Source organism: Eurosta solidaginis, chromosome 4, assembly GCF_040869045.1.
Source record: "Eurosta solidaginis isolate ZX-2024a chromosome 4, ASM4086904v1, whole genome shotgun sequence".
In the NCBI taxonomy this organism is placed as follows: domain Eukaryota; kingdom Metazoa; phylum Arthropoda; class Insecta; order Diptera; family Tephritidae; genus Eurosta; species Eurosta solidaginis.
Genome location: NC_090322.1, coordinates 89,887,313 through 89,903,326, shown reverse-complemented (window position 1 = coordinate 89,903,326; position 16,014 = coordinate 89,887,313). Strand labels below are relative to the sequence as shown.

Here is a 16,014-nt window from a genome sequence, read left to right as displayed (position 1 = left end):
ATCAAATTGACACTGGAGACGCGAGGCCGATACGTCAAGCTCCACGTAGTGTTCCACTGGCGAAGCGGGAAGTTGTGAGTCAAATTATACAAGAAATGAGCGACAGCGGCGTCATTGAACCATCAGCTAGTCCCTGGAGCTCAGCGGTAGTACTTGTAAAGAAGAAGGATGGAAAAATGAGGTTTTGCGTGGACTACCGGAAGTTGAAAAAGGATAGCTACCCATTGCCAAGAATTGACGACACTCTGGATTCGCTATCTGGTACGAAATGGGTTTCCACGCTGGACTTGAAAAGCGGCTACTGGCAAGTTGAGGTGAAGGAGGAAGATAAAGGGAAAACAGCCTTCAGTGTCGGTGATGGTCTTTGGCAATTTACAGTGATGCCTTTTGGCCTTTGTAATGCACCAGCTACTTTTGAGAGACTCATGGACCAGGTACTGAAAGGACTGCATTGGAAAACATGCTTGGTGTACCTGGGCGACATCATCGTATTGGGCAAGCACTCTGATGAACATCTTAAGAACTTGGAGGAAGTTTTCCAGAGAATAGCTGGCGCTGGTCTGAAGTTAAGTCCCAAAAAGTGTGCGCTGTTTAAAAAGGAAGTAAATTATTTGGGTCACAAGGTAACGACAGAGGGCATCTGCACTGCGAACGAAAAGATAGAGGCTTTAAAGGATTGGCCAAGACCACAGAACCTACATGAATTAAGAAGTTTCCTTGGGCTATGCACATATTACCGCCGATTTGTACCAAATTTTTCCAGCGTAGCCCATAGCCTCCATGAGCTTACAAGAAAAAATAAAGCTTTTGAATGGAAGAAGGAGCAATAAGTGGCTTTCCAAACATTGAAGGAGCGTTTGTGTACTGCCCCAATGTTAGCATATCCGATTCCAGGAGCAACATTTATTCTAGATACAGATGCGAGTGGATATGCTATAGGAGGCGTTTTATCACAACTGGTCGAAGTTAGTTGCATATTACAGCCGTTCGATTGGAAAACCAGAGAGGAACTACTGCGTTATGCAGAGAGAGCTGTTAGCATTGGTAGAGTGCATTAAACATTTTCACAAATACCTCTACGGCCAGCGATTCCGTGTCAGGACAGATCAAGCAGCGTTGAAATGACTTCTGCAGTTCCGTAATCCGGAAGGACAATTGGCACGGTGGATCGAGCGACTACAAACCTATGACTTTTCCATTGAGCATCGAAAAGGTAGTACCCATGGAAATGCTGATGCAGTGTCACGAAGACCGTGTAGTTTGGAATGCAAGCACTGTTCAAAGGCCGAGGCTAAAGAAGACATTATAGATGTCCGGCTAATGACTATAACGTGTACGGATGAATGGGACAAGAAACAACTAAGAAATTGTCAGCTAGAAGATACAGATCTGTCACATGTTATGCAAGGGCTCGAACGAAACGAAAGACCAAACAGATAAGAGATGTCAGCAGAGAGTCCCATTGCGAAGTCATATTGGGCACAGTGGAACAGTCTAGAATTGATATCCGGTTGCCTTCAACGAGTATGGGAGAGTGAGGATAGTAAATGCATGAAGAAACTGATAGTTGTTCCCAGAAAGAGGATTCCTGACGTGCTCAGCGAGCTGCATAGTGGTCAAAGTGGAGGTCATCTTGGAATCACGAAGGCGCTCGAGAAAATTAAGTAGAGATTCTATTTGGTTGTTTGTCGTCAGTCGGTTGTTGTTGTTGTTGTTGTAGCGATAAGGTTGCTCCCCGAAGGCTTTGGGGAGTGTTATCGATGTGATGGTCCTTTGCCGGATACAAATCCGGTACGCTCCGGTGCCATAGCACCATTAAGGTGCTAGCCCGACCATCTCGGGAACGATTTATGTGGCCACATTAAACCTTCAGGCCATTCCCTCCCCCCTACCTCCAAGTTCCATGAGGAGCTTGGGGTCGCCAGAGCCTCGTCTGTTAGTGAAACAGGATTCGCCGCGGATAGGTGAGGTTGACAATTGGGTTTGGAGAAGCTATATATTGCGCTGGCAACCTGAAAGGTTGCGCTACACAGCCCCTTGAATCTGGTATTTTAGTCGCCTCTTACGACAGGCATACCTACCGCGGGTATATTCTGATCCCCTAACCCGCTGGGGAGTGGATTGCCAACTGCGAGGTTTGCAACAGAGCGAAAGGGCCCAAAACACGATGTCATGGCCAGATGAAGCAGTATATTTCAGGTGCACCATTTGAAAGGATCGCCATGGATGTCGCAGGACCATTTCCTACTAGCAACTGCGGAAACAAATACGTACTGGTGGTTATGGATTATTTCAGTAAATGGCCAGAGGTATACCCAATCCCAAACCAAGAAGCAGAAACAGTAGCAGAAGTGGTTACAAACGATTGGGTTGCAAGGTATGGGGTACCAATGGAGTTAGATTCTGACCAAGGCAGGAATATTGAATCAGCTGTTTTCCAAGAAATGTGCAAGAATTTGGGCATTCGGAAAACACGGACAACTGCGTTGGATCCTCAGTCTGATGGTATGGTGGAACGTTTCCATAGAACATTGGGGGAGCATTTAAGGAAATTAGCAGACAAGTACCATAAGGACTGGGATACCGAAGACAAAAAACAGCCATTGAGTCGGTTGTCTCGGAAGAGGTATTGACAGGAATTGGATTGCCACAAGGATCGGTTTTGGCACCGGTCCTATTTAACATATATATAAATGATATATCTTCGGCGCTAAAACATAGTAAAATAAGGCTGTTTGCGGATGACGCACTGCTCGAAGTAAGTGAACTTAATATCATGTTAGCAGGAAGACTTGAACACCCTATACAGGTGGCTTTGTAACAATAAGCTTAAAGTTATGGTCATATCTAGAGCGATGAATAAGGAATCTTGTAATATCGAGCTAAAAATAATGAACTCAAACATTAACGAAGTTAAAACTTTCAAGTACTTAGGGGTTCAGATTGATAATAAATTAAAATTTAATGATCATATTGATTATATAGTTGCCAAAATAGGCAAGAAAATTGGTTTTTGGAAAAGGTCATGCAAATTTATCAGTAGAAAATACAAACTGAAAGTGTATATATCCATCTTAGAGCCGCATTTCATATATTGTCCCACAATAGTCTTTATGGCCAATGTAACTCAGGTAGATAAGCTACAAGTTATGCAAAATAAAGCTATGAGATTTATATTAAACATGAGGTATGATATTCCCATTAATAACATGATAGAAGCACTAAACTGGTTGAGTATAAAACAGCTCATATTCTACCACAGTATGAAATTTGTATTTAATATTAAGCACGGTAAATTACCAACATACCTCAGCGAAAAGCTTAGATATGTAAATGATGCACATTCATACGTAATCAGAGAAAACAATAATTTTAGATTACCTCTTTTCAAAACAGAAGTGGACAAGCAAAATATATTTTATAAGGGCCTGAAATATTTCAATGAACTTCCTAATCAAATAAAAACTAGTAATAACTTCAATACCTTTAAAAAAAGGTTATTGGAGCATTGTAAAACCCTTCCAATAAGATAAAGTTTTTTTTTTATTTTATTTTTTACATGACATACCGATACTGGAGCGCGAAAAGGGAATGGTAATACTGGTAGCAGCAAAATACAATGCACCCAGGCCTAAGGAAAAGAAAATCAGTCGCCACCTGTAACTCCAGACAGTTCCAACAACAAATTTCGCTAGAATTCGGTATTTTCAGCCTATATTTACTGTTGCTGATCGGGATCACTCGCATTCCGACAGCATTAATATAACAATAAAATTATATGATGTGTAACCAAAATAAGGTCAAACAAAAGTTGGAGCAGGGGGGATTGGAAACACGTCCTTTTCAACCTCCCAATATATTTTGAGATGTGCTGCTCGGAATCTTCATGCGTTCCGACAGCGTCTTTACTAAACAAAGTTGAGGGGTGATTGGGTACACTTCAATTTACAACATCCAAAGACATGTTTAGCTGTGTTGATCGGAGACCAATACATTCCGACAGCTTAAAATACAAATATAATTGAAAAATATAAGTTCCAAATTTTGTTGCCTTAAGCTGGGAGCCTTGGAGGATTGGAAACGCGTCCTTTCCAACCTTCCTTAAATGACTGGCTCCCAGACTCGTCCGTTTGTTACGCCAGTAAATATGCTGATCGGAATCACATGGCATTCCAACAGCATATTCAATAGAAATAAATGATATAATAATGAATTGTACTTAGTAGTTTAAGTTTTAGGCCTAACCAGCCGTAATAATAAATAAATAAATAAATATACACATATCATTATTCTTGATGGCCTACCGATCGGCAGTATATGAGACAACGGGCCAAACTCCCGCAAAGGTAATTTTTGGCAATGACCTTCGACTACCAGCTGATTTGAAGTATGGGATAGATGCCGATGCGGAGAGAAATGTCAAGAAATCCACTGGTGTCTTGGAAGAAGAGCTGAGAGAGATACACGATCTGGTAAGGCAACGAGCAAAGATTATGAGTGACAAGATGAAAGCGAGGTACGATAAAGCAATTAATTCTATAATCTATAAAACAAAAATAACGCAGAAAAATAATATGCAAAGTTGTAAGAATGGCTCCTAATCATGCCACGATAAATACACAATGCAAAATATCTCGTAAACACAATGTGAGACACAAAATGAATTGAAATTCGTAAAATGTGAATATACGTATGTATGAAACAAACCAAATGCATTATTTTGACTTCATTTTTTCACAAAATATGATTAAAGTTTTAGGTAAACTAAATTAAATGTAACAAATTAACATAGCAAAATGTATATACAACTACACAGCTATCCTGACGATTTCGTTATTTGTATATATTACATGATAATATCAAAACATTTTTTATTCAAGGTTTGTTAAGCTGCCCAGTGCCACTTGTTTTGAAAGGAAATATTTTGGAGACATTGTCCGCGCTAGGCAAATCTAAAGAAACAGCAACAATCCTATGGAACATAATCGAATCAGCTCAAATTATTCCAACATTTCCTACTCAAGGATCCCACTGTGAGTATTACGAAACGTTAACATAACATGTATTTATTAATAATTATAACTAAGCGGTAACTGAGCATTATTTATATTAAATGATCCATACAATAGAGCTGGATATCGATTCGATTTTTAATCGATATTTTCTTAACGATCGAAGAATCGATATTTTATTATATATATTTTTTTTTGGCGCATATTCTTAGTCAAAATAAAATAGTTTTTCAATTTAGTTACAGCTTAATAAATAATTTTGTAGGGCCAAGTATTTTCAACAAAAACTATTATTTTTGCATTTCAATCTACGTGTTTCGACGCATGTTCGCGTCTTCATCAGGACTCTAATTTATTTTTGAAAATACGAAAAAGCAAAGTTATTAAATAAAGGCAAACTAACATGTAATATTTGAAATTGATTTTATATTTTACTAAACTTACAATACTGACAACATTAAATTCGTATACTTATTGAGTCATAACAAAATAAACATATATATATATACAGATAGGTCATAGGAACTTATGTCAAAAAGCTGCAACTTAACTTTGTGTTATAAACTAACCACGCATTAAAAATAAACATGGTTTATAAAGCTTAAAAAAAAACATTTTCAATTAGAAGACCTTTAAAAACTTTTATAATTTTTTATTAATAAGGGGGTAATAAAAAAAATTTTAAATTTAAAAAAGTTTTTAAAGGTCTTCTAATTGGAAGTTCGTATGGAAATGTTCTTTTTTTTTATAAATTTTTTATTTTTAATAAGGGGGGTAAGACCATGCCCTATTGGAGACGGAGGGTGTCACTGCTTACTTTGTAAGCCCTCGACTTATTTGACCTATTGAGTTTGTAATATTGGTGCAGGTCAGTAAAGGTAAAGTTATAAGGTGTAGAAATTATTAAAAAGTAATTGTTCGAAGGGTCGTGGTACTCCTCCTCCTTTCCATTTTCGAAAAAATTTTGCCAGTAGACTATTGTCTATCTGTGTCCCAAATTTCATCAAAAATCCATGTAGCCGTTCTGGCGTAATTCATTAACAAAGGCGAAAAAATACAAAAATCAAATTATAACTGTTCCTACGGGGCGGGGACCTCCCACCTTTTCAAAAAAATATAGCTAGTAGGTCCTTCCATACTATTGGCTATATGTGTGCCAAATTGCATCAAAATCCGTCCAGCCGTTCTTGCGTGATTGGGTCGCAAAGACAAACGTCTGGACATCCAAACATCTAAACATCCAAACTTTCGCATTTATAATATTATTAAGATTAAGATTAATGTTATTTATTTTTTACTTTCATGAGAAATAAAATAATAAAAAAAATTTTAGTTAAACGGGTTTATTGAAAACAATACTTACATGAAGTAATAATACTAAAAGCTAGAAAATAATTAGGTAGGTCCTAGGTACTAGTCATTATACTCCTCATAAATCTAGGGCATTGATCAGACAATTAAATATAAGCGTTGGGTCTCAATGCGAATCCTAACATTAAATATCCGAACATTAGAATCTTCATATTTCCACAATGATAGCATTAAAACCCGGAAAAAAGTCTAAGTGCACTTATTGCGTTTTTATATGGAACCGTTTATTTACTTCACTTAATTTTTTCGCATTTTAGTACTTTATTTTTTTTCTTTCATTTAAATTTTTTTTAGTAAACTTCCTTCTTTCCCATTACATAATTTTGTTATATTTCTATTTTATTTTTTATGAACGTATCCTCTCTTCTATTCGAAATTTTCGATTTGTGTCACACGTACATATTACATATGTATTTATACATAATTAAACTCGGTAACGCGCTAATTGCATACCTAACGGGTGGTGTGAAAAAGACTAAATTCCTTTAGCACATTTCTTCGTTTTTAACTAAAAGTTCGTGTTTTTTTAATTATGGTACTATTGAAGTAAATGGGCGATATATGTATAAGTAGCTTATATGGGTGATATAGGTCTACTGGGGAACCGAGCACCGAAAACTAACTTCGGTAGCGCGCCAACGGCGTATCTCCCGGGTGGTGGGGAAAAAGCTATTTTTCAATTCAATTTCAAGTAATTTCACCATATTTCTATGTCAATTTCATTTGCTTCTCATATTTTGTATATTTTTGTTTAAGGAGCTCCATACCAAAAGGTTATACTTACATTTGAAAAGTTTGTAGAAAATTTAAGAAAATGCAATCAAAAAGTATAACGTCTTAGAACAAAGTCAAAATTTTAATGAAAAATTGAAGTAAGTTAGACCAGTTTGCTATATTTCCACTCACTGCTTAACTATTAACGCATTATTGCACTACCCCCAACACTGGATGCATAGACCGGGTTGAAAAAAATACAAGTTGGTCGAATTTCGACTAGTTATTATTACTTCATGTAAGTTTTTTTTCAATAAAACCGTTTAACATAAAAATTTTTTTTTAATTATTTTATTTTCAAGTTTTTAGTCGTTATTTAATTGCCATCGATCGGACCACAAATACACTTTTTTTCGAATATCTCGATCCTTGCGCCACCTAGCGGTGATTTTTTCACAGGCAGTTTTCTATTCTTGTATGTATTATGTGTTCCAAATATGAGCCAAATCGGACCACAAATACGATTTTTTTGAATATCTCGATCCTTGCGCCACCTAGCGGCGATTTTTTTCATGGGTCGCTTTCTATTCATGTATGTATTATGTGTTCCAAATATGAACCAAATCGAACCACAAATACGATTTTTTGGAATATTTCGATCCATGCGCCACCTATCGGAGTTTTTTCTTATATTGCATTGTCATCGGGTTCTGAACTATATTCCAAGTTTCAAACTTGTAGCTTATCGGGAAGTTACTTAATTTCAATTACAAAATTCATGCCGGCCAGCCAGCCTGTCAAGTCAAGCTAAATAAAACCGTTTAAAAACAACATCCTGCATGTGTGAGCAGGTTTAAAATTATAGCACATACGTGCGTTGAATGAGAGGCCTTGGGAATTGGCTAAATATGAAATGTAAATAAATCTGTTGATACAAGTACGGTTGTATATTCTGCTTCGTAAGTTTACCATATCTATTATCAATTTCTGCTCGTAAATTTACGCAGATGGTGGAAACGAATTTTCATACAATTTTAATAGGTGTTTTACAAGAGGGTAATCGAGGTTAACCGAAATACGAGGCATGTAAGAATTTTAATGAATACCCTTATTGTAAGAAAGATTATATGAGCTAATTTATTTTTAATTCTTTTCGCTGTGTTTCCTTGTGCCTAGTTTTAAGTAAGATCGATGACAAATTAATTGTAAATATCAAATATATCTTTATGTATTTCAGGTGAATGCAATCTTCAAACAGAAATAGAACAGAATGAATCTCGCCTTGAAAAATATCCTCTTTCTCGGGGAATATTAGATCTAGTTTATTCGTTGTTAAATGCCGACATACCAAAGAATTTAGGTGCGGATCAAAGAAAACCGGGTGTACAACCATATGTAACATTTGTTATTGATGAAATTTTTTTTAAATTTTACGACCGGTAAGTATATATGTCAAGCAATTAAAAAGTATTTCTTTTAAATTACATACATTATGGCAAGAAGACATGTAGCAAATTGCGCTACATATTAGTCGTGGGTTTTTTTTACAGGTATATATGTATGTCTATATTTGCGTGTAAAGAAACCCGTATCGTCACTTAGATACTGTTTAGGACACCCATCTAGCGGAAATTATTAAATACAGTGGCGGCAGTTGTTAAACAACTCGCTACAAAACGGGTTTTGCCTGATAGCGGAGACGCACACCTCTGTTGGTTATAGTCTATAACCTATAGCTGAATCGGTTGCGATGAATCATGGACAAGCACTTTTCGGACATAGAAGTGTTAGTGAATAGTGTTGAGATGAAATGGAAAGACGTATTTCAGTTGCAACTGAGTATAATGCAAACTGAAATTTAGCAGTACTAATTTTCTGCGCAACAATTTCACAAGTGTAGACAATGTTAAGCACTTGGCAGCCCATATAAAGTTTAGGTGCATTTGTATATACATACATATAAAAAATACAGCTAGTATCTCAATTTAAGCACTCCTTATTATTATTTAGGTACATAACGGTTGACCATAACCTACAACACCATCACATAGGTTGCAGTTCTTTAAATGATTTCGCCCGAACTTGTTTATCCAGAAGTTGTTACATATATGGGGGCGTTCTCATTCAATGTGCAAACTTTTGTGTCTATTTTTACCTCTAGCTTTTCTCGCTCAGTTCGTGGTGTGCATTAAAATTAAACGGTTTTCACCATATTAGTGCAGTGAAGTCAGAACAGGAAACACTGCGCTGGCGCAGGTAAAAGGGGGAAGTAGATGTTTCAAATTTCAAGGATGGCATCGTCTGATCGAATAGATGTTTATTTACTGCCTAAGCCCACAGATAACATTTTCCCAGATTTTCTAGTCGGCCAAATCATAGGTCTATGCCAGGTTAGGTTTAACTGGCAGGTCAATAAGACCTCACATAGACTGAATGTGCCAAAGTGTTACCAGAATTTGTTAGACGACCAAACGTAAGAACCTCAATCAGATGCCAGAACTTATGATATACAATAACTCCGTCGTCTTGGCAAATATTAGAAGTTTTCTAGAACGTACCTTAATTGCTGTCTCGACAGCTGGTAACTCTGCCACACTTACTAGCTGGAGCCTTGATCTGGCGAGCGCAGGACACGAACCCAGAACGTGCTCTACCGTTCCTTTCTGGAGAGTAGTATGAAAAAGGCGATTCTAGCCCAAATGGTGCAAGGAAAAATATATACACACACACACATATATGCTAGGTGTCGCATCCGTTCTTCCGGTTTGTGTTCTGGCTAACTTCCGCTAGGTGGTGTGTTCTGGCAGATCTTCCGCTAAGTGGCGCATAAAAAAAAGCTTAGAGCTCTTTACCTTTAGTAGAGCTTTGCCGTAAACATGACAGCATATAAATTATATATATACATATATCAACAAACCGCAAAATACATACCGACACAGACACACCCATCCATATACATACATTTAGATAAGGGCTACTTGTCGCAATGTATATAAGTTCGATATCTTTTGAGTAAAAAAATGAGGATTAAATTCATAACTTTTTTTGAGTTGGGTGGAAAAATTTGAAAAACTTCTGAATAACGTCTTTCGTAAGCTAGAAAAAAAAGAAAAACTTTCAGCCAATTCTAAAGGGGTCGGGTTCAAAATTGGTCGAAATGGGATGGAATACCCCATATATATATGTGCATGTGTATATGGATATATATGCATGTGAGAATTTCATAAAACCGCAAATAAATGTGAAGACTAAACATTTTGTTTATCTTCTTATTAGTTTTTAGTTTGTGTACCTGCATTTAGACGCATTCGTTCTATCTAATCTATAAGAAAACGCTTCGAATTGTTTGTTTTGTGTTCTGACTGCAAGAAAAAAAGAGCTTAGAAGTTCATCAGTGCAGGAGAGTATCGATCTCAGATTTTAAATGGGGGACTCCAAATTTTTAAAGGGTCCATATTTCTAAAGTATATAAGTGTGGGCGAGATATACAAATTCTATTTTACCCCCAACTCTACTTCACCTGTATGCTTAACGTATAAAAAGCCTACCATTACAAAGATAATTCTTTATTAATTTTCATAATGTTTGCGACAGTAGATGTTCAAGGCTTTAAAGCATACGATAATAGATTTATTGTAAAGGAAATAGCTGTGGTCCTCAACAATGAAGAATTCCATTGTTTCCACATAAAAGCTCCATTTGAATTTTCGGATCTGAGTAAGGAAAATCAACGACAAGCTAATTGGTTAATGTTACACCACCATAATTTATTATGGTCCTATGGAAGCGATAGTTTTAAATCTGTAAAAAACTATTTGATGTCAACATTGAAGAACATAAAATTTATGTTAAGGGGCGACAAAAAAGTGTATGGATAGCAGAGTTCCTCCAAAATCCGGTGTTTAACATTGAAGAGGAGAGCACAGGATGTGATGGAATGAATCTCTCTAGATTATATAGTTTACACCCAGATGTTGTGCGTTGTCAATATCATTTTCATACTGATTGTAATGTGAAAATCAACCAACGACAAATTCGTTGTGCTTTAAAATCAGCATATATTTTGTTGAAATACATATCGGGTAGTAATTTAAATTTACAATGAAATAAAATAGAATTAGAAATCTTAACTTTAGTGTTTTTATTTTAAAAGGGTGAGAATTAGAAGAAGAAAATTAAATATATAAATACATTGTTTTCTAATATCAACCTCATTTTAAATTGACGTAAACAAAGGGGTATATCACAATGAATTTTAAATTTTATATCTCATTATTATTATTATTTGTTTTGAAAATACCTACGGAGCACCATTTTGGGAAAACCTAGATAGTAATGCGCTTGCGATAAGCCAAAACTCTAATTCAATTTAATTTAACATTACCGAATAGTAATGATATTTTATCAATCAATATTTCATTATTATTACTGAAACAAAGTGAGCCTCTTTTAACTAATGACGAAGAAGAAATTGAAGTGTTGTCAACGATACCATTATTTTCACCATCCACAACAATCGCACCATCGTCTGAAGATGAGTTTTCAACGGAAGGGAAGCCTATGAGAACTTTTACTATAGATGAAGCTATAGAGGCATTTCGCAGAGAGCTCACTGAAAAGGAATCTGATCTTGGAGGAATCATTGAGACTAAACAAGCATTTTTTCGACATTTTAAATTGAAATATGATAATTTCGATCTACCAATTCGTTGTACTTATGATAGTAGATACGTGGAAAAAATGTTGAGCATCAAGTGCTTTGAATATCGTGAAATTGAAACTGAACGAATTCTTAGTAATGGTGATATTGAAAAGATTCTAGCCCAAGATACTTCATTTAAAAGACCACATATAGAAATAATTGATGTGAAAAACTATAGACAAACATATAATATGATCATTGTATAAGTGACTCACACAGGTATACATAAAAATAAAAAATAAAAACCGATATGAAATTAGGTAATTTAATAAAAATTTTACTTATTTGCCTGTTTCACTTAAGATATGGAAGAAGTTATCCCTAAAATCAATTTATGAATCAAGAACAAAATATAAACAGCTTTAGAAATTTTGCAAATAGTAAACAGACTAGTTTTGAATACAATATTCCAAACACTTCATTACGTTTAAAAATAAATGTAACACTTCAATTGTTAGATCAGAGTTTTCCTGAGCTCAACCCATCATTATTAAAAACAACAGCAACAACAACAACAACGCAGAGCACTGGGGGATCTTTTAGACCAACTATCCGCGATCAAAGGAGTGAGTCACATGGTGTGAAAAAAAGTGAATACACCATTCTAGAGGCTATTGACAATTTTAAAGAATTACTAGTTGAAATGGAAAAGAGAATAGGAGGCATTCTTGAAAGCCCATAGGTTTTTTATAGACATTTCAATTTAGTTTACGATAATTGTGAAATACGAATTAAATGCTCTTATTACAGCAATTATATACAGCGTACTTTAAATATATATTGCTTTGAATTTCCGGAAGACAATACGGAGACATTACATAAACGAGAAGCATTATATGAGCACACTACGTACGATAAAAAACCAACAATAATTCATGTTGATCGTTATTATCAAACATTGCATATGAAGGTTCAGTAATCACAAACATGTCATCGTCGTCAGCAGCAGTAGACATATTTAATTTTCTGAAACAATTTAAACATATTTTACCTGAAGAGCAGACGAAAAGACTTTTCGAAATTCATTCAAAAATTGAGTATAGAGATAAATTAAGTAAAATAAAAAAACATTTCGATGAACACTATGAAAACTGTGTTTAGTCGAATTCTAATAACACATATGGTCCAGACACTTGCAATTGCTCACACCTAGAGCGCTTGGATGAGGAAGCCTACGAAATTATCAACACTTACACAAAATATTTATAAAGTAGCTCTAAGCAATATGGATGATAAGCGAATTGTACGAGAAAATCATATTGATACTTATGCTTATGGTCATTTCGAAATCTTATAGTAGTACTTTACTGTAATACATTTAAGAAAAAAATAATAAAAAATTTATATTTTATATAATTTATTTTTATTAAAAAAAAATTTTAAACTTAATTGATGACATATTACTGTGTTGTATTTTTCTTTCTGCTCATAATTGTAATGTATTGGTGACTTCAGATAATTAATCAGTTCAATCGGCTGCTGTAAATTTCCAAAACTATCAAAATATTCTTTTTAGTTTTTCTTAATAATTTCATGGCCTTAGCAAGATTTGCTAATACAGTCATATGATTATTTGACATGAATTTAAACGAGCGTTCGGAAAATCTGTTATCTATCAGCTGTGTATCTGATAAGAATCTGCTAAATCTGTTACCTATCAGTTGTGTATCTGATAAGAATCTGGTCTGATATCAATTTTACTTATTTTGAACTGTTATATATTATACTTGTCTCGGGGTTTGCTAAGAAGGTCACTGTAACCTTTAATAATGTTACCGGTAATTTCCTTGTACATATTTGTTGTGAAGATCTCTTCTAATTATGAATCGATTTTGTTTTTGCAGATGGTAGGTTTTTATGTGTATATTAATCCACAAGTTGATTAAGTATATACACACCGACACACATATATACAGCAAAAGAATTTCGTTGCCTACACTTAGGCGCATCCGTTCTTTCGGTTTGTGTTCTGGCCGATCTATATCATTTAGGTGCATACGTATGACACCGCAAAACAACAAAACAATTTCGTTGCCTACATTTAGGCGCATCCGTTCAAAACCGCAAATGTATGCATGTGTGTGCGCGTTTGAACTTTGTAAACCCAGCAAATCGAGCGACCGATACTGATTTGATCAGATCAGATCAGTATCAGTCGCTCGATTTCTTACTGGGTTTACAAAGTTCAAACGCGCACACACATGCACACATTTGCGGTTTTGAACGGATGCGCCTAAATGTAGGCAACGAAATTGTTTTGTCCTTTTGCGTTGTCATACGTATGCACCTAAATGATATAGATCGGCCAGAACACAAACCGAAAGAACGGATGCGCCTAAGTGTAGGCAACGAAATTCTTTTGCTGTATATATGTGTGTCGGTGTGTATATACTTAATCAACTTGTGGATTAATATACACATAAAAACCTACCATCTGCAAAAACAAAATCGATTTATAATTAGAAGAGATCTTCACAACAAATATGTACAAGGAAATTACGGGTAACATTATTAAATTGTTAGCAAACCCCGAGACAAGTTTAATATATAACAGTTCAAAATAAGTAAAATTGATATCAGACCAGATTCTTATCAGATACACAACTGATAGGTAACATATTTAGCAGATTCTTATCAGATTCTTATCAGCTGATAGATAACAGATTTTCCGATCGCTCGTTTAAAATCATGCCAAATAATCATATGACTGTATTAGCAAATCTTGCTAAGACCATGAAATATTAACAAAAACTAAAAAGAATATTTTGATAGTTTTGGAAATTTATAGCGGCCGATTGAACTGATTAATTATCTGAAGTCACCAATACATTACAATTATGAGCAGAAAGAAAAATACAACACAGTAATATGTCATCAATTAAGTTTAAAATTTTTATTTAATAAAAATAAATTATATAAAATATAAATTTTTTATTATTTTTTTCTTAAATGTATTACAGTAAAGTACTACTATAAGATTTCGAAATGACCATAAGCATAAGTATCAATATGATTTTCTCGTACAATTCGCTTATCATCCATATTGCTTAGAGCTACTTTATAAATATTTTGTGTAAGTGTTGATAATTTCGTAGGCTTCCTCATCCAAACGCTCTAGGTGTGAGCAATTGCAAGTGTATGGACCATCTGTGCTATTAGAATTCGACTAAACACAGTTTTCATAGTGTTCACCGAAATGATTTTTTATTTTACTTAATTTATAACTATACTCAATTTTTGAATGAATTTCGAAGTCTTTTCCTCTGCTCTTCAGATAAAATATGTTTAAATTGTTTCAGAAAATTAAATATGTCTACTGCTGTTGACGACGATGACGACGATGACATGTTTGTGGTTACTGAACCTTCATATGCAATGTTTGATAATAACGATCAACATGAATTATTGTTGCATTTATATCGTACGAAGTGTGCTCATATAATGCTTCTCGTTTATGTAATGTCTTCGTATTGTCTTCCGGAAATTCAAAGCAATAGATATTTAAAGTACGCTGTATATAATTGCTGTAATAAGAGCATTTAATTCGTATTTCACAATTATCGTAAACTAAATTGAAATTTCTATAAAAAACCTCTGGGCTTTCAAGAATGCCTCCTATTCTATTTTCCTTTTCAACTAGTAATTCTTTAAAATTGTCAATAGCCTCTAGAATGGTGTATTCACTTTTTTTCACACCATGTGACTCACTCCTTTGATCGAGGATAGTTGGTCTAAAAGATCCCACAGGGCTCTGCGTTGTTGTTGTTGTTGCTGTTGTTTTTAATAATGATGGGTTGAGCTCAGGAAAACTCTGATCTAAAAATTGAATTGTTACATTTATTTTTAAACGTAATGAAGTGTTTGGAATATTGCATTCAAAACTAGTCTGTTTACTATTTTCAAAATTTCTAAAGCTGTTTATATTTTGTTCTTGATTCATAAATTGATTTTAGGCATAACTTCTTCCATAAATTAAGTGAAACAAGCAGATAAGTAAATTTTTTATTAAATTAGCTAATTTCATATCGGTTATTATTTTTTATTTTTATCTATACCTGTATAAGTCACATTATACAATGATTATATTGTGACGACTATGAGTGACACTAAGTGATACTCACAGCCCTAGTCTGATGCTAAGTAAATAAAGTCACAACAACAATAAAGCAGACAGTCACTTGTATCTACATAAACGAATCAATCATTATGTCTACA

The 16,014-nt window shown here is 34.7% G+C and overlaps 1 protein-coding gene across 9 annotated transcripts in view; it reads left to right on the top strand.

The window, feature by feature from the left end:
- The window catches only part of Nup205 (nuclear pore complex protein Nup205), a 797,639-nt gene that overhangs the window by 397,070 nt on the left and 384,555 nt on the right, over positions 1 to 16,014 (top strand). For all 9 annotated transcript variants that reach the window (XM_067782251.1, XM_067782250.1, XM_067782256.1 and 6 more), the window contains 2 exons: positions 4,881 to 5,033; positions 8,335 to 8,536. In XM_067782251.1, the coding sequence (XP_067638352.1) occupies positions 4,881 to 5,033; positions 8,335 to 8,536 (355 nt within the window). The remainder of the gene's footprint in view (positions 1 to 4,880; positions 5,034 to 8,334; positions 8,537 to 16,014) is intronic.